This window comes from Fringilla coelebs (assembly GCF_963513975.1).
Source record: "Fringilla coelebs genome assembly, chromosome: 1".
NCBI classification, from domain to species: domain Eukaryota; kingdom Metazoa; phylum Chordata; class Aves; order Passeriformes; family Fringillidae; genus Fringilla; species Fringilla coelebs.
In genome coordinates, this window is record NC_140028.1 from 652,507 (window position 1) to 677,679 (window position 25,173).

At 51.7% G+C, this 25,173-nt stretch overlaps 2 protein-coding genes across 2 annotated transcripts; one reads left to right on the plus strand and one right to left on the minus strand.

Moving 5' to 3' along the window:
- Nucleotides 1-417: 417 nt before the first annotated feature.
- On the plus strand, nucleotides 418-2,576 carry LOC311158780 (NAD(P)(+)--arginine ADP-ribosyltransferase 2-like; the record flags this gene model as incomplete). The annotated part of the gene is made up of 3 exons (XM_084214392.1): nucleotides 418-461; nucleotides 1,318-2,093; nucleotides 2,491-2,576. 3 exons carry the CDS (start codon nucleotides 418-420, stop codon nucleotides 2,574-2,576), a joined length of 906 nt encoding a protein of 301 aa, XP_084070518.1.
- A 6,591-nt stretch (nucleotides 2,577-9,167) lies between these two features.
- Nucleotides 9,168-10,804, minus strand: LOC311159203 (erythroblast NAD(P)(+)--arginine ADP-ribosyltransferase-like; the record flags this gene model as incomplete). Its single annotated transcript, XM_084215147.1, has 3 exons — nucleotides 9,168-9,253; nucleotides 9,371-9,395; nucleotides 9,971-10,804. 3 exons carry the CDS (start codon nucleotides 10,802-10,804, stop codon nucleotides 9,168-9,170), a joined length of 945 nt encoding a protein of 314 aa, XP_084071273.1.
- Nucleotides 10,805-25,173: the final 14,369 nt, after the last annotated feature.

Sequence of the window (25,173 nt, forward strand, 5' to 3'; positions counted from 1 at the left end):
AGTAAGAGAGAGAATAGAAAGTTTCTGATCCCTTAATGGAGCTGGATAGAGCTTAAAGATGAATGGGCAAAAGCAAGGAAAGGAGGTAGAAGTGTGGACACAGAAGGGCAGAAGTTGCTGGAACCTGTGGAGAAAGAGATGAAGGGCACTCCTGTGAGGGTTTTTGGCAAGTTCTGTAACACAGAAGGAGCAGTGTCTGCCGAAAGTGAAAGTTCAAGGTGAGGTCTCCTGGGATACTGGGGCACTCAGTGAAAACCACACTGAGAAAATTCATTTTTCGGACTCCCCAGCAGAATAAAAATTATTTCCTAAAAGAGGCAGATCCATGCAGATTATCTATGGGAAAACTGCTGGTTTCTGTATAAGACAAGAGACACATTTTCATGAATATTTATAATTATGCTGGATAAATACCCCATGGCAATGTTCCCCCTGACCTGCAGGACCAGGAGAGATCTGCTGTGAGTCCGAGCTGAGGATGAATTCCAGCTATCTGATACCTCCAGTTCCATCTGAGAATTCAGTCTGGCCAATTTTAGTATCAGGGGCTGGGGACCCTTGGTGGAGGAACATGGGACTGTGGGATTGGGGTCTGAAATGGGGGAAGTGGGGGTGTCAAGGGACTGGGGTCCTGGGGTTTTCCGTGGGCCAGCGATGGGAGACACAGGACCATGGGAGTGGCAGTGAGGTACTGGGGGACACTTGGGTGGCACATAAGACTGGATAGGGGTCCAGGGGTTGCAGGGGAGGTCATGGGACTGAGAGTTGGGTAAGGGGGGAGGGGACAGGGACATTGGGGACCCCAAACCTTGGGTCAGGGTCCTGGGGGACATGGGGTCACTGGGAGGGGTACAAGGGATTGGGAGAGGGATTGGGGTAATGGAGGCACTGGGAAACAGCAGGAGGGGGGGACAGAGACCTATGGGTGTGAAATTGGGAGTCACTGGTGTTACTGGTGGCGGGGGAGGGGTGATATCAGGAAGTGACCCCAGGATTTGAGTCAGGGTCCTGCAGAGGGGCTGACAAGACATTTTGAGGGGGGATATAGGACTGTGGGAGTGGGGTTTGGAGTCAGGGGTGTCTGAGGGACACTGGCGCAACCAGGAATGAGCCCAGAATTTGGGATCAGGCTCCAGGACATGTCCAGGGGTCTCCTGGCCAGGCCTCAGCCCCTCACCAAGGAAGTCTCCCTATGTCCCACCATGTCCCTCAGAGTGCCCTCTGTCCCATCAGTGTCCCCTCAGCATCCCCTGGTGCCCTCCAGTGTCCTTCCTGTGTCACACAGTCTGTCGTCTATGTCCCCTCTGTGTCCCACAGTGTCCCACACTGGTCCCTGTGGCCTCTCTTCTCCATGGCCCCCTTGGCTCACACCCTGGCACTGCTGGCAATGACCGTGGCCACTGCGGACATCACGGTGGAGCTCCTGGACATGGCCCAGAACTCCTTTGATGACCAGTACCTCAACTGTGGCCCTGCCATGACCGCAGCATTGCCAGCCCTCAACCACTCCGAGTTCCAGGAGAACAAGGACTTTTCCCAGGCCTGGGTGAAGGCCACGGCCGAGTGGCAGAAGAGGGGGTCTGATTCATCCCACCTGTCCCCAGCCCAGGCCATCGCCCTCATGGCCTACACGATGGAGGACGTGTACGATCCGTTCAACAAGGCGGTACGCACGGCTGGAAAGTCCAGCCAGGAATACCGGGACAACTTCCACTTCAAAACGCTGCATTTCCTGCTGACCCAGGCCCTCCAGAAGCTGAGAAGCCCTAATGATTGCAAGAGCGTCTTCCGGGGAATAAAAAGCTACCAGTTTGAGGTGAAGACTGGCGATAAAGTCCGCTTTGGTCAATTCGCTTCGTCATCGCTGGAAAAAGCAGTCGCCCAGAGTTATGGGACAGACACGATGTTCGAGGTGCACACATGCCACGGCGTGGACATCCAGGCTTTTTCCTACAATCCTAGAAAACGTGAGGTGCTGATCCCACCCTTTGAGACCTTTGAGGTCACTGATGTCAACAGAGAAGGAAGCACGATGAACATTGAGCTTCGCTCCACTGAGAACTCCAGCAACTACAACTGCGAGTGGCTGAGAGGTGACAACTTGGGAACAACCTGGGGGGATGGGGACACTCAGTGAGGGTTGGGGACAAGGACACACAATGCAGGGGACACCCATGGCCCAGAGGGGACAGGGACACCCACTGTGGGCAGGAGGCAGGACACCCAGAGCTGGGGACAAGGTGAGGGACAGCATTGCTTGGGCACAGGGGATGGGGACACCCAGTGCCACGTGTGTGAAACAGGGACATCCAGTGTGGAGGCTGGGGGGACAAGGTACATGGTACATGGCTGGGTAGTGGGGAAATGGACCCCATTATGGCCCCCTCTGACCCCATACCCTCACGGCCCCCCCATCACCCCCTTCCCTCCCCATGGCCTCTTGGCCCTCTCACCCCATTAACCCCCTGACCCCTCTCTTTGTCCCCACAGGTGGGAGCCTCCCCAGGAACACCCCCCACCTTGGGGGGCTTCTCCTGGCTACCATGGCCATGGCAGTGGCCATTGGAACACTCTAAGCCACGAGGCCACCAAGGTCACTGTGGTCTTGGAAGCCACTGTGGAAGGCCACCAGGACAAAGGGCACCAGGAACCCCAGAGAAATGAGGCCACCAAGGCCACCAAGACCCTTATGACCACTATGGTCCCTTTGTCCACTGTGCCCACTGTGCCCGTTATTTCCACTACGACCACTGCAGCCACTTTGACCGCTATGACCACTCTGGCCACACTGGGCATTGGAAACACCATGGTCAGCATGGCCATTGTGCCCACAGTGACCCATGATGTCACCGTGCCCTCTGTCCCTACCGTGGTCACCGTAACTACTGAGCCCACCATGGCCACCATGGTTCCCGAGGTGACCAAGGTCACCGTGGCCACCACAGCCACTGTGGTCACCATGGTCACTGTAACAAGGTGTCCATCCTGGAAAAGCCCCTCTGAGAGCTGCCCAGCAAAGGAGCCATGCCAGGGCAGCAGGACCAGCACGAGGTGGGCTGGAGCAGCCAGGACAGCCCAGGACAGCACAGACAGCAGAGACTGGGCAGTGCCTGGGGCCACTTGGGCACTTCCCAATGGAGGGGTTTGGCAGTGGCAATGTCACGGCCACCTGCTAATGCTCCTTGGCTGCCTCACCCGATGTAGCAATAAATTGATACCTGCTCACCTGCCATATAACAAATGTATCAAAATTTGATCCTTGCTGACCTGGTGCACCAAATGTTTATCAGAAATTTGATCCTTGCTTGCCTGGTGTTTCAAAAGTATACAAAATTCTGCTTCTGGCTCACCTGATGTATCCACTACAGCTCCTTTAATGCCCTTCCTGCAGGGCAGCTCATTTCCTAAAATAAACCGTTCCTGGAGTTTTTGTTAGAGGAAACTTAAAGCTTCATTTTTTAAACCTAGCTCTTCAAAGTAGTGCTGGAGAAATGTCCCTCCCCTTTTCCTCGTTCACTGCAGACCCTCAGAAAGCACCTGGAGGGGCTGGAGTGTGTCCAAGGAAGGGATGGAGCTGGGGAAGGCTCTGGAGCACCACGAAGGGCTGAGGGAGCTGGCTGGGGCTGCCCAGTTCTATTTAAAACAGATGAATGATCAGTTCAGTGCCAGTTCCAAAGTTCCTCATTTCAGGAAACACTTCAGAAGAAGCATTGGGAGGAAAAAAAAGAAAAACAAAAAGAATGAAGAAGGATGAAAAATAAAATGGAGAAATGGAGACACAGGCAGCACCACTGTCATGGTTTGAGCCTGGTGCAATGCTAGTGCCTTTATGAAAATACTTTCTCTCTGGTTTCTGCTGTGAGATGTAATTAGAAATAGAGCAAAGCAGGCTCCAGCTTAAGAACAAAAGGGCAAAAAAAGCTTTATTAGCGTACAACTATATATAAAGACAAACACACAGAGCTCGGAATGAAAATTTTCCAAAAACATTCCTCCTCCCCACCACCAAATTTCTAATACATCCACCCCTCAGATCATCAACTCTCAGTCTATCACCACCCTTTAGATCATCAATTCTCAGTTGATCAAGGAGACAGGAGTCCTTCCTGTACCATAGGCTTCCTCAGGAAACACAGTTGAAACTTCTTGCGTCCTCATGTCTGATGTGGCACCGCCCGGAGGTCATTTTGCCATCGTGATATCGTCCTTCCATGCCCAGTGTTCTCACTACTGCACATGGACCAGAGCTGCTTCTAGGGTTTTCCTTTTAAAGGGTGCTTTGCCCAGTTCCAAAAAAAGCACAGTCTCTCACTTTTGGGACACCTGTCTCCCCCAGATTTCACCCCCTGGGACTGAGGGGTCACAAGAACAGAGATCTTCTTCTTCTTCCCTGAAGATGGAGGGCACCACCACCCTCCTCACCCGTTGTCTCTGTCTATGCACTCCTTCAAATCACATCACTGCACTCTCGTGGCTCCAAGCCATTGCCTCCCCCCTAAATGCAGTCTCTGTGTCACAGGGGAAAAATGGTTCTGTCTATGGCTATAAAAGAACAGTCCTGCCAAAGGCCACTCCATCACCTCCTCTCACCTAAGATTTTTCTCAACTTCTCTGGTGGCCCATTTCCTCTTATCTCATCTCTCTCTCTCTTCTCATTCAACTCCAGGAGGATCAGCATTTGTAATGTTTCCATCATCCAAGAAAAGGGTTAAAAATCTCAGGTCCTGCCTGTCTAGAACTCCCACGGCTGCCCTGCTGGGCACTTTCTCACCGCACACCCCTCTTCTCTTTCTTGGCTGGCCGTGCTATCAAATCTCGAGGTGGCACAGGCACAGACACCAGCTCTCTTTCTCTCTCTCTTGGTGTGGGGCGGGGGGGGGGGAGGACTGCTCGAGGTGTCTCAGGGTTCCTCCACCCTTCCTTCCTGCAGGGGCCTTCACCTCCCTTCGCTGTCCAAGGCCTGGCCTACCTCACCACATGGCCTACCCTCACCCACCCAGCCTGCAGCTGGGTGGGAGAGGTCTGACCTCTTTCACTGATGAAACCCAAGAGAGCTTCTCCCTGGGGGTTCTCTGCTTTTAACCCCCTCTGTGTTCCCAGAGGCATATCCATGTCCTCAGTGGCCACAGCAGGTGTCAATATTCAAATCTGAGCATTTATTAGTCTGACCACAGCATCCCAAAAAACCCACTTCCTCTCAAACCACGACAACCACCCAACTTCCTCTCAAACCAGTAAAACCACCCATTTATTTATGAAAAAAAACCCTGATGTTTTGCTCAGGAACCTCTTTTGCTTTTCAAATCAGGGATTTTTCCCTCTATACCAGCACATCTTCGGGACTTGTGGTTCCGGAATTGTCCACCGGAGGGCAGCAGTGAGCGTGGGAAATCAGCAGCACTGCACATGCTCGGCCCCCAGCTGCAGTTCCGGGTGCCAACAGCAGGCGGCAGCACGAGCTGCTGGTGCTGCCTGCCAAGCCCCATCCCGGCCCTGGGGGCTCTGCAATGGTTTGGGCTGGAGCGACCTCAAAGCCCGTCCGGTGCCAGCCCTGCCATGGGCAGGGACATCTTCCCCTGGGCTGGGCTGCTCCAGGCCCTGCCCAATCTGGCCTTGAACACCACCATGGATGGGGCAGCCACAGCTTTGTTATAGATGGGTAATGTGATGATTGACTCTCACAATTAAGGGATGAATATTATGTGTCTATTAAGAGGAGTTTTGTTGATTTATGATTATGTGATTGCAGTTCGGTTTTGGGACACCTTTTGCTCTCCCAGCTGTCCCCCTTCCCCCACTCTGTACTGTTCCCACCAGATGGCCCTGATTGTCGAGGTTGTCAGGAACATGTGGAGACCAGACATGTACCTGTGCCCCTTTCATGGGGCTGTTGGAAATGGGGAAAACCTGTTGCTGATGAGACATGGCATGCCTCACCTCACCTCACCTCACCTCACCTCACTTCACCTCCAGTCAAGTTACAAGAAGGTCTCCACCAAGAGACAGCAATGAAGGGTTGAATGGCAGACTTTGGGAGAGCCAGGGTTGGCTGATGCAGCACTGGGTATAAAAGGCAAAGCTGCCATTTTGGGGATGTGCCGCTGGAAATCGGCCACGCTGCCAGTGCTGCCTATTTTCCTCATTCAGTCCCTTTGTTGTGTTTGTTGGGGTTTAAAAAACTTGTAAAAATTTTAAAGTGAGCAGTTGTTTCTCACAGTCACCATGGTCTCCACAATCACCATGGCCACCATGATCCCCAGAAAAATGTGGTCACCAAGGCCACCACTGCTATTTTCCCAGGAGGAAAAGGGTAAAAAGGGAGAAGAGGAGAGGAAGAAAAGAGGAAAAACAAAAATCTTCCCCACCCCCTCTCTCCCCCAACTGCCTTTTCCTTCTTAAGAAATTTATTCATTTGCATTCTTGCCCAAATTCTGTGGTTTTACACATATTCAGGATTTAAACCCAACCAAAATCTATTTCTGTGCCACAATAAATTCAACTCTGAAAGGAATAAGAGGAAAGTGTCTTTACAAACAGATTGTGTGAATCTGGTGGTGGATAGGGCCAGGGACTTGTAGATAAGGAAGTTACCAGATAAACAATCAGTTTCAGATAATGTTCCGCATCGACATGGACTGCTGCTCAGCCAAGGTCCTGCCCAATTCTGGAACTTCAAGAAGAAGAACAAAGACTTAACAGGCTTATGAATATTGATTTTCCCACAGAGGGTGGAGTGAAAGCTCATTTTAATGGTCACGTGTCTGTGTTACACAACTGCCGGGTGTGCAGCAAAGGGGGCGTGCAGTGCCTGGATTAGGAAGTCTGCACCTTCCGAGTACTTCAGCCAATGGGGAAAGGAAGAGGGTGATACGGCTGGGAAATTGGGATAAAAAGAAGGCTGCATCATCCAGCAACTTGACACAACCCATGGGGAAATTGCCCATGGACTCTTCCTTTGTTCATTAATAAAATTATAGGGCACTTCTGTCTCCTTGGTGCAAGGAAACCTCTGGCAAGGTGAATTTTTCGAACCAAAATGTAGACAGAGAAAATGTTCCATTGAACCCTAAGCGGTGTGCTTAGCTGCAGCCAGAGCCTCATCCACAAAATGGCGGCTCTGTTCTTTATACCCCTGGAGTTGCATCAACCAAACACATATCCATATGTAGTCATACATATACAAAAATTTTCCTTCTATATCCCTGGCCCCTCCCAAAGTGTTCCAGCTGACTCTTCCTTGCTCTCCATTGGTGAGTCCTCCCTGCAGTCTGATTGGAGGTAGGGTGCTGTCATGTCATGCCTCCACAGCTCCCCGGGCTTGACCCTTTCCCAACTGCCCCATGCAAGGGGCACAGGTACACGCCCTCCCTCCACATGTCCCTGAAAGCCCTGACAACCAGGGCCTTCTGCTGGCAACAATACAGAGGGGGAAGAGGGGAATATGGGGTGAACAGAGGGTGTCTGAAAAACCAAACCACAAAAAAAATAACCAAAAATCAACAACCTTTTTCTTTACATACACATAATATTCAACCCTTAATTGTGAGAGCAAATCATCACATTACCCATCTATACCAAAGCTGTGACTGCCCCATGCCTGGAAGGGTTCATGGCTGGGCTGGGCAGGTTGTGGAGCATCCCAGCCCAGGGGAAGATGTCCCTGCCCATGGCCGGGCTGGCACTGGACGGGCTTTAATATCGCTCCATCCCAAACCATTGCAGAGCCCCCAGGGCCGGGATGGGGTGGGGCAGGTGCTTGGCAGCGCCAGCAGCTCGTGCTGCCACCTGCTGTTGGCACCCAGAACTGCAGCTGGGGGCAGCACATGCACAGTGCCGCTGATTTCCCCGCACTCCCTGCTGCCCTCCAGTGGACAATTCCTGAACCGCAACTGCCAAAATGCCCAAATCCCAGAATGGGTCAGACTGGAAGGACCCAGAGTGGGCATCTGGCCCAACCTCCCAGCTCAGACAGCATCATCCATGAGACCAGGACTGGGTCCAGAGCAGCCCAGGATAGGACAAGGCACTGGGCAGAACTGGATACAGCACTGGACACAGCTGGACACGTCACTCCCCATGTGCCTCACTGGGAAGGGCAGAGGGGCACAAACACTGCCCAACTTCCTGGGCCTACCCTTCCCAATGTCCCCTCGATCCCTCCTGGTCCTTAGCCACACAGCCAGCTCCACTGGTCACCCACCAACACCCCCAGGTTCTTCTCTACAAATGCTCCAGCAGATCCCACCCAGCCTGGACTGAGACTGAGCACTGTCCCTCCCCAGGGACAAGACCTGCCCTTCCCATTCAAAACTCACAACTTCCAGCCTTTAAGGTCTCCCTGAAGTGCAGGATCTGATAGGATTCCCTGACTGAAATATGCCCAAGGGACAATGCCCCATTTGTGGCCATCAGGGCTGCATTGGGAAGGGCCTAGTGCTGATTTTGGTGCTGAATTGAGCTAAAACCAGCCCAAATTACCAACCCCTAGCTGACAACTGAGGGTAAACCACCAGAGCTGGGCCTGGCCGTCCATCAGCTGACCCTGGGAATGTCCAGTCCCCTCTCAGACAGAGATTCCTCTCCCCTGTTCCTGCTTGAAATGAAATATGTGTCTGCTTCCTCTCTTGGGAAGGGGATGCTCCCTAAGGATCCTCCTCGAGGCTGAGAGAAAGAGACATTCCCACGAGTGTTGGTGTGGGGAGTGACATTGACCCCTGCTTAAGAATTGTCACTTTTTGCTGGCTTTGTCAGAATTATTTAATGGAATTGTTTTGAGAGAATTATTTAATAGAAATGCTTTCCACAATGATACTGGTGGCCACAGTGGCCACAATGGTTGTTGTAACTTTGTGGCACAAGGAGTCTTGGTGATCAAGGTGGCCACAGTGGCCTTGGTGGTTACAGTGACCGTGGTGGCCAGAGTGGCTGTGGTGGCCACAGTGCCAAAGTGACAGTGGTGGCCACAGTGACCTCATGGTGGCAATAGCTGACAAGGTGGCCAGAGTGGCTGTGGTGGCCTTTGTAGCCTTGGTGGCCTTGTTTCTCTAGTGGTCATGGTAGTATTGTTGATTGTGCTGGCCACAGTGATGACAGTGACCTTGGTGCCATGGTGGCCATGGTTGCCAGAGTGACCACAGTGACCTTGGACACCATGGTGGTCTCGTGGCTCAGAGGATCCCTGTGGCCACTGCCAGGGCTGAGGTGGCCAGCAGGAGTCCTCCAACATGGAATGGGGCCCTGGGGACACTCCCACCTGGGGGACAAAGAGAGGGACGTCAGGGGGATCATGGGGGCAGTGAGAGGTTGGGGATGACCATAATGGGGGGTTAGGGGTGACAGGAGACATGGGGGCCATGAGGTGTCAGCTGACAGGGTGTTGGAGGGGGCACGAGGGGCTACAGGCACCAGGGGGGTCAGGGGGGTCATGGCAGGCTCAGAGGTGACAGGGGTTGCAGAAGTCAGAGGGTGCCATGGTGGGTGACAGGGAGTGACAGGGGTTCAGGAAGTGCCACAAGGGGTCCCAACCCACCCACCTCCAGCACTCAGGGCCTGTCCGCACAACACTGCCTTTGGTGCGCAGTGACAGGATCAGAATGGGGAGGTCCCTGTCTCTGTCCCAGTTGTCCCCTGGCTGGTGTGTCCCTGAACCCTGTCCCCTCCCAAAAGTGGGGATCCCCAACCCTGTGCCCTGTCATGGGTGTTCCTGTCGCTGTGCCCACAATGGGTGTCCCCAAACTTGGTGTCCCCAGCATAAGCTATCCCTGTCCCCAAACTCTCAGTGAGTGTCCCCACTATCTGTGCCCTGTCATGGGTGTCCCCTGTCCACTGTTGGTCTCCCCAGCGCTGGGTGTTGCTGACCCCCCACCCCCAGGAAGTGTCCCCAGCACAGGGTATCCCTGTCCTTGTTCCCAGCCGTGGGTGCTCCTATCCCCACAAACACAGCGGGGGCCTATGTCCCTGTCCCCCATGCCCAGTGAGTGCCATTGTTCCTGTGCCTTCTTATGGGCCTCAGTGGGTGTCCCCATCGCCCCAGGCTGTCCCCTGTGGTGTCACCTTGCAGCCACTCGCAGCTGTAGTTGCTGAAGGTCCCGGTGGAGCGGAGCTGGACCCATGCAGTTCCACCTTCCTGGCTGACTTCTATGACCTCAAAGGTCTCAAAGGGTGGGATCAGCACCTCCTTCTCGCCAGGATAGTAGGAGAATTCCCGGATTTCCACTCCATGGCAGGTGTACACATGGAACAATGTGTCTATCCCAAAGCCCTCGGCAGTTTTTCCACTCTGTGATGCTGACGTGAATTGACCGAACCGGACAATATCACCGTACTCTGCCTTGAACCTGACCCCATGCACCCCCCGGTACACATTGTGACACTGTGGTCCCTGAGTGTCCCTCAGTGTCACCAGGGCCTGGGTCAGCAGGAAATGCAGCGTTTTGAAGTGGAAGTTGTCCCGGTATTCCTGGCTGGATTGCCCAGCCGTACGGACAGCCGCATTGAACTCTCTGTACACATCATCCATCGTGTAGGCCATGAGGGCGATGGCCTGGGCTGGGGATGACAGAGGGGACACAGGGGACCCCCGACTCTGCCACTCGGCTCTGGCCTTGGGCCAGGCCTGGGCAAAGAGAGGGTTGTGCTCAAAGTCGGAGCGGTTGAGGGCCGGCAAGGCCTCAGTCATAGCAGGGCCACAGCCCCGGTACTGGTCATCAAAGGAGTCCGGGGCCATGTCCAGGGTCACCACCTTGATGGCCACGGTGGCCACGGTCATTGTCAGCAGTGCCAGGGTCTGAGCCAGAAGGGCCATGGAGTGGAGAGGTCACAGGGACCAGGGTGGACACTGGGGGACACAGAAGGGACACAGAGGAGACACAGGGAGGGTTCCTCAGTGAGGGACTGGGGAGGGGAATGGGGTCAGCCCAGGGGGAAGGGAGACACTCCTGGCAAGCCAACCCCTGGGCATGGCTGGGGTCCCTGATCCTGAATCTTGGGGTTACTTATGCCTTCCCAATGTCCCCCAGCCCCCCCAGGGGCCCCAATCCCAATCCCACAGTACCATGTCCTCCTGGTCCCCAGAAGCCCAGTCTTACTCCCTTGACTACAGGTCCCCTCCGCCCTGACAGAATTCCCACCCAAATCCTTTGCTCACTCCCTGAGCCCCCCAGTGTCCTCCTCAGCCTGTCTCCTGACCCCATTCCCACTCCCATTCCCCAATTTCTTCAGTGTCACCCCAGGACCTCAACTCAAATCCAGGCATCGCCCCCTGCCCCCACAGTGTCCCCCAGTCGCCCCATGACCCCACTCCCACCATCTTCTGTGTCCCCCCTCATTTTCCCCCAGAGCCCCCCATTACCCCATTCCCAGCCCTGTGACTCCCCCAGTGTCCCCCCACATCCACAATCCCAATCCCTCAGTCCCATATTCCCCCAAGAGTCCCCAGGGTTCCCCCCAGCCCCGATACCGAAATTGGCTGGAGTGAACTCCCTGATAGAAGTGGAGGTATCAGAAAGCCGGGATTCTTTATCAGCTCAGAGTCACAGCAGATCTCTCCTGGTCCTGCAGGTCAGGGGGGACTTTGTCATGGGGTATTTATCCATCACAACTATAAATATTCATTAAAATGTGTCCCTTACCAAGTGCAGAAACTTTGTTTTTCCTAGAAATAAGTTGCTTGGCTCCACCTTTTTCTTGAAATCCTTTAATGGTCCTGGAGAGTCCTAAAAATGTTTCTCAGTGTTGCTTTCACTGAGTGCCCTAATATTCTAGATAACCTCACCTTAAACTTTCATTTTGGGCAGACACTGCCCCTTCTGTGGTCATGAACTTGCCAAAAACCCCTCACTGGAGTTCCCTTTTTCTGTTCCTCCACGGGTTCCAGCCACGTTTGTCCTGCTGTGTCCACACTTTTACATCCTTCTGTGGTTTTTTGCTAGTTCATTGTTAAGCCCTATGCAGCAAATTCAGGGGAACGGGAACTTCCTATTCTCTCTCTTTTCTCACCCCCCAGAACCCCAATCCCACGGTCCCATGTCCCCCCAGTACCCCCCAGTCCCACTCCCAGCCGCTCACTGAGCGCGACCATCGCCCTGCCAAAAAGGGGGCCAAGTTTTATTCCGTGGGTTCCATTTCTCCCCCATTCACCTGTAAAGCAGCACAGAACTCCCAGTCTGTCAGGCAGTGTTGGGAACCTCACAGGGACTGGTCCTGCACAACTGTGGGGTGTGTTTCGTGGGTGACAGACCGAATGGGTGCTGCTGAAGGGCCAACGGAACCTACAGAACTGCAGCTGGCTGTGATTCCAGAGATGTCACCTTTACATCAGGCGTTTAAAACTGATTTATTGGTTTTGGCAGTGGTGGGGTGTGGGAATCCTTAAAATCAGAGGGTTTGGGGAAAGCTGCAAGAGGCAGGCCTCAAAGACAGCAAAACTGCAATTATAGCTAAGTGGCAGAAAAATTATGTAAGAAGTAGAAATGTAAGGACAAATAGAACAAGGGTCTGTGTATTAACGCTTGACTAGAATAACTTACTAAGTGAATCCTTTGGTTTGGAAAGACAGGTGTCTGCTAAGGAAGGCAGGAGCCTCTCTTGAAATGGAAATTGTAAATCTCCCCCCTCCATCCTCCAAATTGCTATAAATTTTAAATTAAGGGGCTCTCAGGCAAAAAATATGGGAGCGGAAAATAACAGTTCTTTAATAGAGAAGAAAATAAAAGGATAAAATAAACAATGCAGTACATAGAACAACACTGACAGAGGCAGGACACAGCCTGACACCCTGTGGGTCAGGGTGCTGGCAGCAGTGCCATTGGAATTGTGGCTGCAGCCCTCCTGCAGGACCAGGGGTGGTTCTGTTGGAGCAGGGATTCTGGAGAAATCCAGTTGGAATTGTGGCTCAGCCCTCCTGCAGGGCAAGGGGTGGTTCTGCTGGAGCAGGGATCCTGGAGAAATCCAGTTGGAATTGTGGCTCAGCCCTCCTGCAGTGCCAGGGGTGGTTCTGCTGGAGCAGGGATCCTGGAGAAATCCAGTTGGAATTGTGGCTCAGCCCTCCTGCAGGGCAAGGGGTGGTTCTGCTGGAGCAGGGATCCTGGAGAAATCCAGTTGGAATTGTGGCTCAGCCCTCCTGCAGTGCCAGGGGTGGTTCTGCTGGAGCAGGGATCCTGGAGAAATCCAGTTGGAATTGTGGCTGCAGCCCTCCTGCAGTGCCAGGGATGGTTCTGCTGGAGCAGGGATCCTGGAGAAGGAGGCAGAATCCTCTGAAGATCCAGGGGCAGAGGCAGCTGCTACTCCTCTGGGAAATCCAGTGAAGAAGCCGTGCTGGTGTTCCAGAATTTCCAGATTATACCCGGGTAAGAATGCTTGGCTCCTCCCTCTGGGCTCACATCTCCGAATGAGATGCTGTAGTTCTCATCAGCCATGCAGTGATATTCAATGCCCTGTTATCAGCAGATGTCTCCCTGGAGGGAGGAGTGATTGTGGAAGAGATAAGAAAAACTGCCCACTTAAGACAACTGCCATACAGATGGCAAATAGAATACAATTTGCTTGGCAATCCAGGACATTATCCACTCCTTATTCTATTTCCATCTGCATCACAATGAAACCTTACACACAGTTCCCACTTAAGACTAGGTTTCCTTGTGGTACACAACGGCTTTCTCCATCTCTCTGCATTACCCACCAAGTGTCACCAGGTCCTTGAGCAAAAACAGTCCCATGGATGCATTTGCCTTTGCCTGAGGTGGGCTTAATCCAGTCTTTCCTAAAATACCTTTCATGTGTACAACAGGGACTTTATCTCCATCCACAGTGTGCAGGGGTTCAGACTGAGCAGGACCAGCTCGATTGATGGACCCTCTGGTGTTGACCATCCAGGTGGCCTTTGCTAAGTTCATTTCCCAGTTTCTAAAAGTTCCCCCACCAAGTGCCTTCAGGGTAGTCTTGAGTAGGCCATTGCACCGTTCAACTTTCCCGGCAGCTGGTGCATGATATGGGATATGGTATATCCATTCAATACCATGTTCCCTGGCCCAGGTGTTGATAAGGCCATTCTTGAAATGGGTCCCATTGTCCGACTCAATTCTCTCAGGGGTTCCAAGTTGAAAAGCAAGTCTCCACAGGACTTGCTTTTCAAGGCCCAGGATGGTGTTCCAGGCAGTGGCGTGAGGCACAGGGTAGGTCTCCAACCATCCCGTGGTGGCTTCCACCATGGTCAGCACGTAGCGCTTGCCTTGGCGTGTCTGGGGCAGTGTGATGTAGTCAATCTGCCAGGCCTCCCCATACCTGTATTTGGACCACCGCCCACCGTACCACAGGGGCTTCACTCGTTTGGCCTGTTTGATGGCAGCACAGGTCTCACAGTCATGGATAACCTGAGAAATACTGTCTTTGGTTAAATCCACCCCTCGGTCTCGTGCCCACTTATAGGTGGCATCTCTGCCTTGATGACTTGAGGCATCATGGGCCCATTGAGCTAGGAACAATTCCCCCTTATGTTGCCAATCTAAGTCTATCTTTAACACCTCTATTTTTCTGCCTGATCCACCTGTTGGTTGTTTCGGTGTTTTTCATTTGCCCGACTCTTGGGGACATGGGCATCTACGTGTCGGACCTTCATGGGTAGCTTTTCTAACCGAGTGGCAATGTCTTTCCATTCCTCAGCAGCCCAGATTGGTTTCTCCCTACGCCGCCAGTTGGCCTTTTCCCACCTCTCCAGCCAGCCCCACAGAGCATTGGCTACCATCCAGGAATCAGTATAAAGGTAGAGCCTTGGCCATTTTTCTCTCTCAGCAATGTCCAGGGCCAGCTGAACAACTTTGAGTTCAGCCAGTTGGCTTGACCCACCTTCTCCTTCGGTAGCTTGAGCAACTTGTCGTGTGGGGCTCCATACGGCTGCTTTCCACTTCCAGTTCATCCCTACAGGAACCGTCAGTGAAAAGAGCGTAGCGTGTTTCCTCTGCTGGTAGATGGTTGTACGGTGGAGCTTCTTCGGCACGTGTCACTTGCTCTTGATCCTCTCTGTCAGCAAGACCAAAGTCTTCACCTTCTGGCCAGTTTGTAATTATTTCTAAAATCCCAGGGTGATTCAGGTTTCCAATTCGAGCTCGCTGTGTGATCAAGGCAATCCACTCACTCCATGTAGTAGCAGTGGCATGGTGGGTGGTGGGAGCCTTTCCTTTGAACATCCACTCCAGTACCGGTAGTCGGGGTGCCAGGAGGAGTTGTGTTTCCGTGCCAATCACCTCTGAGGCGGCTTAAACTCCTTCGTAGGCAGCCAAGATTTCCTTTTCTGTTGGAGTATAGTTGGCTTCGGACCCTCTGTAGCTTCGACTCCAAAATCCCAGTGGTCGTCCTTGAGTCTCCCCCGGCACCTTTTGCCAAAGGCTCCAGGACAAGCCATGGTTCCCGGCTGCAGAGTAGAGCATGTTCTTCACTTCTGGTCCCGTCCTGACTGGGCCAAGGGCCACTGCATGAGCGATCTCCTGCTAGATTTGGGCAAAAGGTTGTTGTTGCTCAGGGCCCCAGTGGAACTCATTCTTCCTGTGGGTGACCAGGTAAAGAGGGCTCACGATCTGGCTGTACTCAGGAATGTGCATTCTCCAAAAGCCTATGGCACCTAGGAAAGCTTGTGTCTCCTTCTCATTGGTTGGTGGAGACATCGCGATGATCTTGTTGATGACCTCAGCGGGAATCTGACGTCGTCCATCTTGCCACTTTACTCCCAGGAACTGGATCTCTCAGGCAGGTCCCTTGACTTTGCTCTTGATGGCGCAACTGGCTTCTAGCAGAATCTGGATGATTTTCTTTCCTTTCTCAAACACTTCCATTGCCGTGTTCCCCCACACAATGATGTCATCAATGTATTGCAGATGTTCTGGAGCTTCACCCTTTTCCAGTGCACTCTGGATCAGTCCATGGCAGATGGTGTGGCTGTGCTTCCACCCCTGGGGCAGTCGGTTCCAGGTGTACTGCACTCCCCTCCATGTGAAAGCAAACTGAGGCCTGCACTCTGCTGCCAGAGGAATGGAGAAAAATGCATTAGCAATGTCAACAGTGGCGTACCATTTTGCTGCCTTGGACTCCAGCTTGTACTGGAGTTCCAGCATATCCGGCACAGCAGCACTGAGTGGCGGAGTCACTTCATTCAAGCCACAACAGTCCACAGTCAATCTCCATTCTCTGTAGACTTGCGCACAGGCCAGATGGGACTGTGGAAGTGTGAGTGGGTCTTGCTGACCACCCCTTGGCTCTCCAGCTCACGGATCATTTTGTGGATGGGGATCACGGCATCTCGATTAGTCCGATACTGCTGGCGGTGCACCATCGAGGTGGCAATTGGCACTCGTTGCTCTTCCACATTCAGGAGTCCTACTGCAGATGGGTTTTCTGACAGTCCAGGCAAGGTGTTCAACTGCTTAATGTTTTCTGCCTCTACGGCAGCTATGCCAAAAGCCCATCTGAGTCCTTTTGGGTCTTTGTAATAGCCATTCCGGAGAAAGTCTATGCCTAGAATACATGGGGCCTCTGGGCCAGTCACAATAGGATGTTTCTTCCAGTCTTTCCCAGTCAGGCTCATCTCGGCTTCCAAAAGGGTCAATTGCTGTGATCCCCCTGTGTCATGGTTTGACCCGGAAGTGAGTTTTTTTTTTGGAAAGTTATGGTCAAACCAATCAGTGGCCAGATGTGAAATTGGCATTTGGTGTGGCCACTGAGGATTTGGGTACGCCTCCGAGAACACACTCAGTGGGTTAAAAAGCAGAGGATTTAGAGAAGACCTTCCTCTTTGGAGTCCGGCCGGTGAGTTGCTCTGACCTCTCCCCTGCCCAGCGGCGTCTGGGCGGGGGAGGGGAGGCCATGCGGCCTGGGAAGGAAGGCCGGAGCCCCGGCAAGGTGCAGGGGTGGAGGAGTCCTGGGATGGTTTGGGCAGCCCCCCCTGGGAGAGAGAATGACAGAGACTGTGCAGGCTGGAAATTTGTTATCTTGTGCCGGGAGCACAGCCAGGAGGAGAAAGTGGGGGGGGGGCAAGGTGCCCAGCCGTCAGCAGACCAGGCCGAGCTTGTAACCTTTTTGAACCTTTGGAAGCTTTTAAAACACTGATCCTCCCCAGCTGAGGAGTGAGAGGAGAAAGAGGATGGGAAAGAAGAAGAAGTTTGACTAGGTGAAGAAATGCTTGTAGATGAGAGTGCCCTAGGTGGAGGAGATGAGTGGAGTGGCTTTGGCTGGACTTTTCTCTTACACAGCCACGGGCGAAACCAAGTTCTTCTGATAATACAGAGACTGCTCCTTGGGGGAGGCGGTTGGCTAGAAGCCAGGAGTGACAAGGCCGCGAAGAGAAGCGGAGAGAACAGAGACTGAGGGGGAGGGTGTGGTGGAGCCCTCTGCCTCCAGGGAAGGATCTCTGTTCCTGAGAGCCCCAGGCCCCAGGGGAAATAATATGGGGGGGACAGGTGTCCCAAATGGTGAGAGGCGGCCACTTCTTGGAACTAGGCAAAGCATTCTTAAAAGGACCTAAGGAGCAGTTTGGATCCATGGACAGTGGTGAGAGCGCTGGACATGGAAGGAAGAATGGTCACCGCTACAGATTTTCTTCGGGCGGCTGCAGTGTGTGACGTGGAAGCACTGGGGACTTTGCAGTGTTTTCCTGGGGAGGCCCATGGTGTGAGAGGAAGACTCCTCTCTCCTGATGAACTGGGGAGAGTGTGTGTGAAGGAGGGTATTGGAATTGAGAATTGATGTGTTAGAGGGGATTTGTTTGTTTGGAGAGGTGGGGGGAGGAGAAGTGTTTTTGAAGATGTTCTATTGTGGATTGTTGTGTGTAGTTTTTCCCTTTTCCCCTTTTGTGTCTATGTAGATTAATAAAATGTTGTTTTTTTTTCCCCTCCATTCCCAAGTTGGAGCCTGTTTTGTTCTGTTCCTGGGTCACATCTCACGGTAACCATTTTGGAAAATCCACCTTTCATGGGGGCGCTGGCACTGTGCCAGGGTCAACCCATGACACCCTGTCACCCCAGCAATGGAAACAGGTCCCACCCCCACATGTCCCGATGGTATCAGGGTACACTGCGCACCAGTATCTACTAAAGCCTCGTACCTTTGTGGTTCTGATGTGCCAGGCCATCAGATCCACACCGTCCAGAAAATCTGATTTTCCCATACCTCTCCCTGGCTAGAGGCAGGGCCCCTCTAACACTGGCTATTATTTCTTTCCTGTGCATACATGGTAGAAGTACCCTCAAGGGGATGTGACAGATCATACTCAGCAGCACGGTCATGAGAGGTAGAGGCTACTTTCACTTTACTGGAGTTCCCTCGGTTAGTGATTCCCTCCTTGAGTTGACGCAACCGTGCTGCCAGGACAGAAGTGGGTTTTCCATCCCACCTTCCCATATCTTCTCCATGGTCCCGCAGAAAGAACCACAGGTCAGCCCGTGGGGTGTACCCTCTTCCTCTAGCTGGGGGGCGCTGGGCTCTGAATCTGGGGCCTGTCACTCGCACTGGTGCAATGTGGGGATTGTTCCTTCTCACCACTTCCCTCATCTCCTCTCTGAGTTCTTGGACTACGGCAGAGACACGAGCCTGCATGGGGCCATTGATCATACTCTCATAATTCCTAAGCTTGTTTGCAACAGACCCCACTGTCTCTCTGTTGGTATCAGCATTAATTGTGGCAATGAAGGTGGTGTATTGAGATGGCCCTAAACTTGCCAGACTCCACAGTATTTGCCCTGTGCATCTGACCTGATCGGGGTCATTATCATGCTGTCCATCCCTCCCAAAGAGTACCTCCAATACTGCCAGTTCTCTCAGTTGTTGGATCCCTTCCTCAAGAGTCTTCCAGCGCATTCTATGGTGCTGCTCCTGCATCCTTTCCCTGTGGACAAACCTCTCTCTGACACTTATTAAAAGCCGCTCCCAGAGGGAAAGGGACCCTGGCTCCCTTACAAAAATCTGATTGATACCTGAGTCCTGAGTCAAGGGTCCCAGATTCCTTGCCTCACCACCATCCAGCTGGACACCTGTGCCCATGAGATCCCAGACCCGAAGAAGCCAGGTTGTATAAGCTTCACGTCCCCGTCGTACAATGTCTTTATGCAGATGACAGAGACTTTCATACGTTAGGGACCCGGTGATGATTGCAACCTCCGGCTTCCCTGTGGGCTGTGAGGGCCCTCCCCTATCTGGGTGCTCTGCTTTTGTCTTTGATCTCCTTGTTTCTACAGGGGCAACTGCTGCTGGCTCTGACTGCCTCTGCAGTTCAGCTGGAACCTGGACAGTTGTAACATCTGTGGGTTCTGCTGCCGCACTATTAGGCTCTCCCTCTTCAAGGAAGGGGGAGGGATTCTCACCAGCTGGGGAAGTGTATTCCTTCAGCATCTGGCGCAACTCCTTCACCAGACCCCCCACCCAATCTGGGTAGTTCACATCTGGGGTGGGCTGTGGGGTAGGGTCAGGCTCTGGGGCAGCAGCAGCCCTAGACTCTGGTGGCATGTTAGGTTCTGGGGTAGGCGTCAGGGTAGTTATCCAGGTTAGTCCCCCCTTTTCTCTAAATGCTAAATAGAACAGGCCTATCAGCAACACCAGCCACTGTATGATATCATTAATATTTAGAGTGGATCGGATCCCTTCAAAAACTGGTGGGGCGGACCCAAAAAGATGGTTAAAGGGCTGGGAGAAGATTTCCCCCGGTGTCATTTCCTTACAGAAGGTGCCATTATTAAAGTAACCCCAAAAACATACAGTTAGCGTGTGATAGCTGTGAATCCATGTGCCTGCTTTCCAGAGGAAGTTAAACATCCATGAATCCCTCATCTTATTCACTCATAAGAGAAACCGGATAATAGCCACAGTAGCCTTGGTTATAGGACCCATGTTGAGATAAGGGCCTACAAAGGGGAGAAATACAGCCACGATCACGTGCCACCCAAACCAGGGTTCGCTGGACTACATGGTACCGCCTAGCAAGGTTTCTATAGCCACACACAAAAAAATCAGATTATTCAAGAACTGTTATTCCCTTTTATGTTTAAGTGCCCTTGCCTCACGTTGGGGGCCAAAATCTGTCTTGGTTTAGAAAGACAGGTGCCTGTTAAAGGAGACAGGAGCCTCCCTTGAAATGGAGAATGCAAACCCTCCCCACCCCTCCGAATTGGTATGAATAAGGGGCTCTCAGGCAAAAAATATGGGAGCAGGAAATAACAGTTCTTTAATAGGGAAGGGGAAAAAAAATTATAAAAATGATAAAATACAACAATGCAATACACCAGAACAACACTGTCAGAGTCAGAAGACAAACTGACACCCTGTGGGTCAGGGTGTTGGTAGTAGTCCAGTTGGAAAAGGGGCTGCAGTCCTCCTGGAGTGTCAGGCGTGGTTCTGTTGGAGCAGGGGAGTCCTGTAGGAAAGGGGTGTATTCTTCCTCCGCAGATCCGTGGAAGTAGAAGCAGCTGCTGTTCCTCTGGGGAGTCCAGTGGAGCAAAAGCTGTCTTAGTGTCAGAACCTTGCAGGTTATATCTGCATGGCACTGCTTGGCTCCTCCCTCTGGGCGGAGCATCTCACAATGGGATGCTCTAGTTCTTATCAGTCATGTGCTGACATTCAATAGCCCCTTATCAGCAGATGTCCCTTGTTGATTATGATCACTCAGGAAGAGAGATAAGGAGCATTGCCCACTTGACACCAGACAACTGCCATACAGATGGCAATAGAATACATCCTACCTTGCAATCTGGAACAGTACTCCATTTATTTTATCCTTTATTTAGCAGATAACCAGTAATAGTCTTAATAAGATAATACCCTTATGGGTGGGAACTGCTTTAACATTTATGCTGTGCATAAGAAACAAAAAACAGGGAGATGCAGAAGACCAGATCACTACAGAAGCTGAACTGGGGAGCTGTGCAGACCCTGGTACAGTGAAGACCATGAGAGAGAAAAACTCAAGGCAAGATCAGAAGTGATGACATCATGTCTGGTCACTCTGACCTTCACGCTGACCGCTCTGACCAGAGAAGAGATGACAGGGACATTGCAGGTGAAAGAGATAACAAGGACATTACTTGTGTAAGAAGGATAATCAAGAAGATTGTGTTTCTAAGGGGACTGGGGCAAAGGGGTCCAAGTAGAAAATTTTGTACAAACATTGTGAGCTCCATATCCTGGTAAACTGGTGAAATAAATGGCTTTGCTGGCATTGCAGAGTCCATGTCTCTCAATCCCTGCACACCAGCTGCCCAGTCCCAATCCCAATCATCTGTTTACCCTTCCAGTGTCCCCCTGGTGCTCCTCAGGATCTCATTTCTACTCCCAGATCTTGGTAGCCCTCTTGTGACCCCAGGCTGCTCAAGAACCTCACCCAAATTCCTAAAGCCACTCCCTCAACCCCCCCCCCCCCCCACCCATCTGCCTTGGCCCTCTCCCAGACCCCAGTCCTGCTCTCAGTCCTGTTACCCATTTCATGTCACCCTAGGACCCCAACCCTACTTCAGGGACCAACCCCTGACCCTGCAATGTCAGCCTGGAGCCCTCCATGCCCCCACTCTACAATCCCAGTCCCATGTCTGTCCACAAGTGTCCCCTGGAGTCCCCCAGCCACTGATACTAAAATCAGCTGGAGTGATCTCCCTGATGGAACTGGAGGTATCAGAATGAGGGAATTCTTTATCAGCTCAGACTCACAGCAGATCACTCCTGGTCCTGCACATCAGGGGGGACCTTATCAACAGAATCTATCCATCCTAATTATACATATTCATCAAAATGCGTCTCTTAGCTGATATAAAACCAGAACATTTCCCGTAAATAATTGGCATGGCTCTGCCTCTTTTAGGAAATAATTTTTAGTGTCCTGGAGCGTCATAAAAATGGAGTGTCAGGATGTGGGTTTCACTGTGTCCCAATATCTCAGACGACCTTGTCTCAAACTTTCGCTTTTGCAGGCACTGCTCCGTCTGTGCTACAGAACATACCAAAAACCATCTTACTGGAGTTCCCTTTATCTCTTTCTCCTCAGGTTCCAGTAACTTTTGCTCTTCTGTGTGCACACTTTTACATCCTTTTGTTGATTTTTGCTTGTTCTTTTTAAAGCCCTATCCAGCAACTTCAGGAGAACTCAAACTTTCTGTTCTCTCTCTTATTGCTCAGTCCCCAGGTCCCCAGTCTCACGGTCCCATGTCCCCCCAGTGATGCCCAGTCCCCCTCCCCACTGCTCACTGAAATGCTGCCAGACCTCAGATACCCATTGGGGTCCGCTCTCAGATCTGCCCTTTATTGTAGTTCAGCCACTTCTTTGGGCAGCTGGGTGGTTGCCAGGACAACCAGGGCCTGCTGCTCTCGTTGGTACACAAAGGAGAGGAAATCCTATGGGAGATGCAGACCTCAGGAGCATCTTAAAGTTACCAAATCTGTGTCCTTTCTCGGGAGTCAAAATCAAAGCTCATTCTGGGGCCTCCTGTGTGAAGGAGACTTCAGAAGACCTGTGGGGTGCTCTTCAAAACAACTCAACATCAGCCAGGATTAGCCCAGAGGAATGTGAGCTGCAGCCGTGACTGTTCTCCTCATCCAAGTAGCCAAGAAATCCAGTTTGGGACAAAAGTTTATGGTATATACTCTGCTTACTGGAACTGCAAGAAGTTGTGGAACAATGGGAGGATCTCAATGTCTTACAAAGAGCTCTGGAATAGACAGTGATAAAGAGAGCAAACATAGGAACTCACTTGGCATCTGCTTTGAGCATTGCTCATGCCCATGGAGCCATAAGGAAAGAAAGAAGTTAATTAACAGCACAGGGATCTCCAATTAAATATAAACAACAAATATTGTCCCTCCTTGATACCACCCAGCTGCCCAAAGAAGTGGCCATGCTACAATCCAGAGCACACCAGCTTGGGGACTGACAAATGCCTGTGGGAAATAGATTCGCAATAAAGCTGCACGAGAGGTTCCGCAACAAAGCATCCTGGTGTTAATTCCTGAGAAAGGAATTTCACCACCAGAGGTGAGGCCTGGATAGAGTTGGGCAGATTGAAAATTGGCTGCTTATCTAAAAGCCCAAAATAAAGAGGGAGGGTGAGTGGGTGGGTGAGAGGTAACTCCCAATAACCAGGTCAGGCCCTCCCCAACTGATGCTGCAATTTGTAAAGGAGAAAAGCACCAGAAAAGCTCTGGGGAATTGATGAGATGGGGACAGGTCTGTGGCCTCAGATCCTCAGTGTCTGCAGGATAAAATTGTCAGGTCTGTAACAGAGCAATGCCTGATATGTTTTCAAAAGAACTTTTTGAATTCAAAACCATCACCTCCAGGCATCACTGGAAGAGGAAACACTCCTGGGCATCACCCGCATATGGCTGTTCTGAGCTATCACACCAACATGGGCTCGGGTATCTCCTGGTGTTGGTGGATCCCTTCTTGGGCCCCCAGAACTTCTCCTGCCACACCAGCAATGCCAGGGAAGTCACCCAGGCACTCCCCCAGGAGATCATCCCCAGGCTCAAGGTGCCCACAGGGATCTCATCTGATAGGGGACCCCAAGCGCTATCTGAGGTCTGGCAGCATTTCAGTGAGCAGTGGGGAGGGGGACTGGGCATCACTGGGGGGACATGGGACCGTGAGACTGGGGACCTGGGGACTGAGCAATAAGAGAGAGAACAGAAAGTTTGAGTTCTCCTGAAGTTGCTGGATAGGGCTTTAAAAAGAATGATCAAAAATCAGTAAAAGGATGTAAAAGTGTGCACACAGAAGAGCAAAGGTTACTGGAACCTGTGGAGAAAGAGATAAAGGGAACTCCAGTAAGATGGTTTTTGGTATGTTCTGTAGCACAGACGGAGCAGTGCCTGCAAAAGCGAAAGTTTGAGACAAGGTCGTCTGAGATATTGGGACACAGTGAAACCGACAACCTGACACTCCATTTTTATGACGCTCCAGGACACTAAAAATTATTTCCTAAAAGAGGCAGAGCCATGCCAATTATTTACGAGAAATGTGCTGGTTTTGTATCAACTAAGAAGTGCATTTTGATGAATATGTATAATTAGGATGGATAGATTCTGTTGACAAGGCCTCCCCTGATGTGCAGGACCAGGAGAGATCTGCTGTGAGTCCGAGCTGATAAAGAATTCCCGCATTCTGATACCTCCAGTTCCATCAGGGAGTTCACTCCAGCTGATTTTGGTATCAGTGGCTGGGGGGACTCCAGGGGACACTTGTGGACAGACATGGGACTGGGATTGTAGAGTGAGGGCATGGAGGGCTCCAGGCCAACATTGCAGGGTCAGGGGTTGGTCCCTGAAGTAGGGTTGGGGTCCTGGAATGACATGAAATGGGTAACAGGACTGAGAGCTGGACTGGGGTCTGGGAGAGGGCCAAGGCAGATGGGGGGGGGGGGGGGGGGGTTGAGGGAGTGGCTTTAGGAATTTGGGTGAGGTTCTTGAGCAGCCTGGGGTCACAAGAGGGCTACCAAGATCTGGGAATAGAAATGAGATCCTGAGGAGCACCAGGGGGACACTGGAAGGGTAAACAGATGATTGGGATTGGGACTGGGCAGCTGGTGTGTGGGGATTGAGAGACATGGACTCTGCAATGCCAGCAAAGCCATTTATTTCACCAGTTTACCAGGATATGGAGCTCACAATGTTTGTACAAAATTTTCTACTTGGACCCCTTTGCCCCAGTCCCCTTAGAAACACAATCTTCTTGATTATCCTTCTTACACAAGTAATGTCCTTGTTATCTCTTTCACCTGCAATGTCCCTATCATCTCTTCTCTGGTCAGAGCGGTCAGCGTGAAGGTCAGAGTGACCAGACATGATGTCGTCACTTCTGTTCTTTACTGAGTTTTCTCTCTCATGGTCTTCACTGTACCAGGGCTCCAAGGTCTGCACAGCTCTCCAGTTCAGCTTCTGTAGTGATCTGGTCTTCTGCATCTCCCCGTTTTTTGTTTCTTATGCAAAGCATAAATGTTAAAGCAGTTCCCACCTGTATGGCTATTATCTTATTAAGACTATTAATGATTATCTGCTAAATACAGGATAAAACATATGGAGTACAGATCACAATCAATAAACTTGCCAAATGCAATCATGTCACTGACAAAGAGACTCACTGCATAGGAGAACAAAAGTGTAATGTCCAAGGCCTCCTTGAAAGTAAGAATAAATGACCACTTCTAAAGTTCTAAT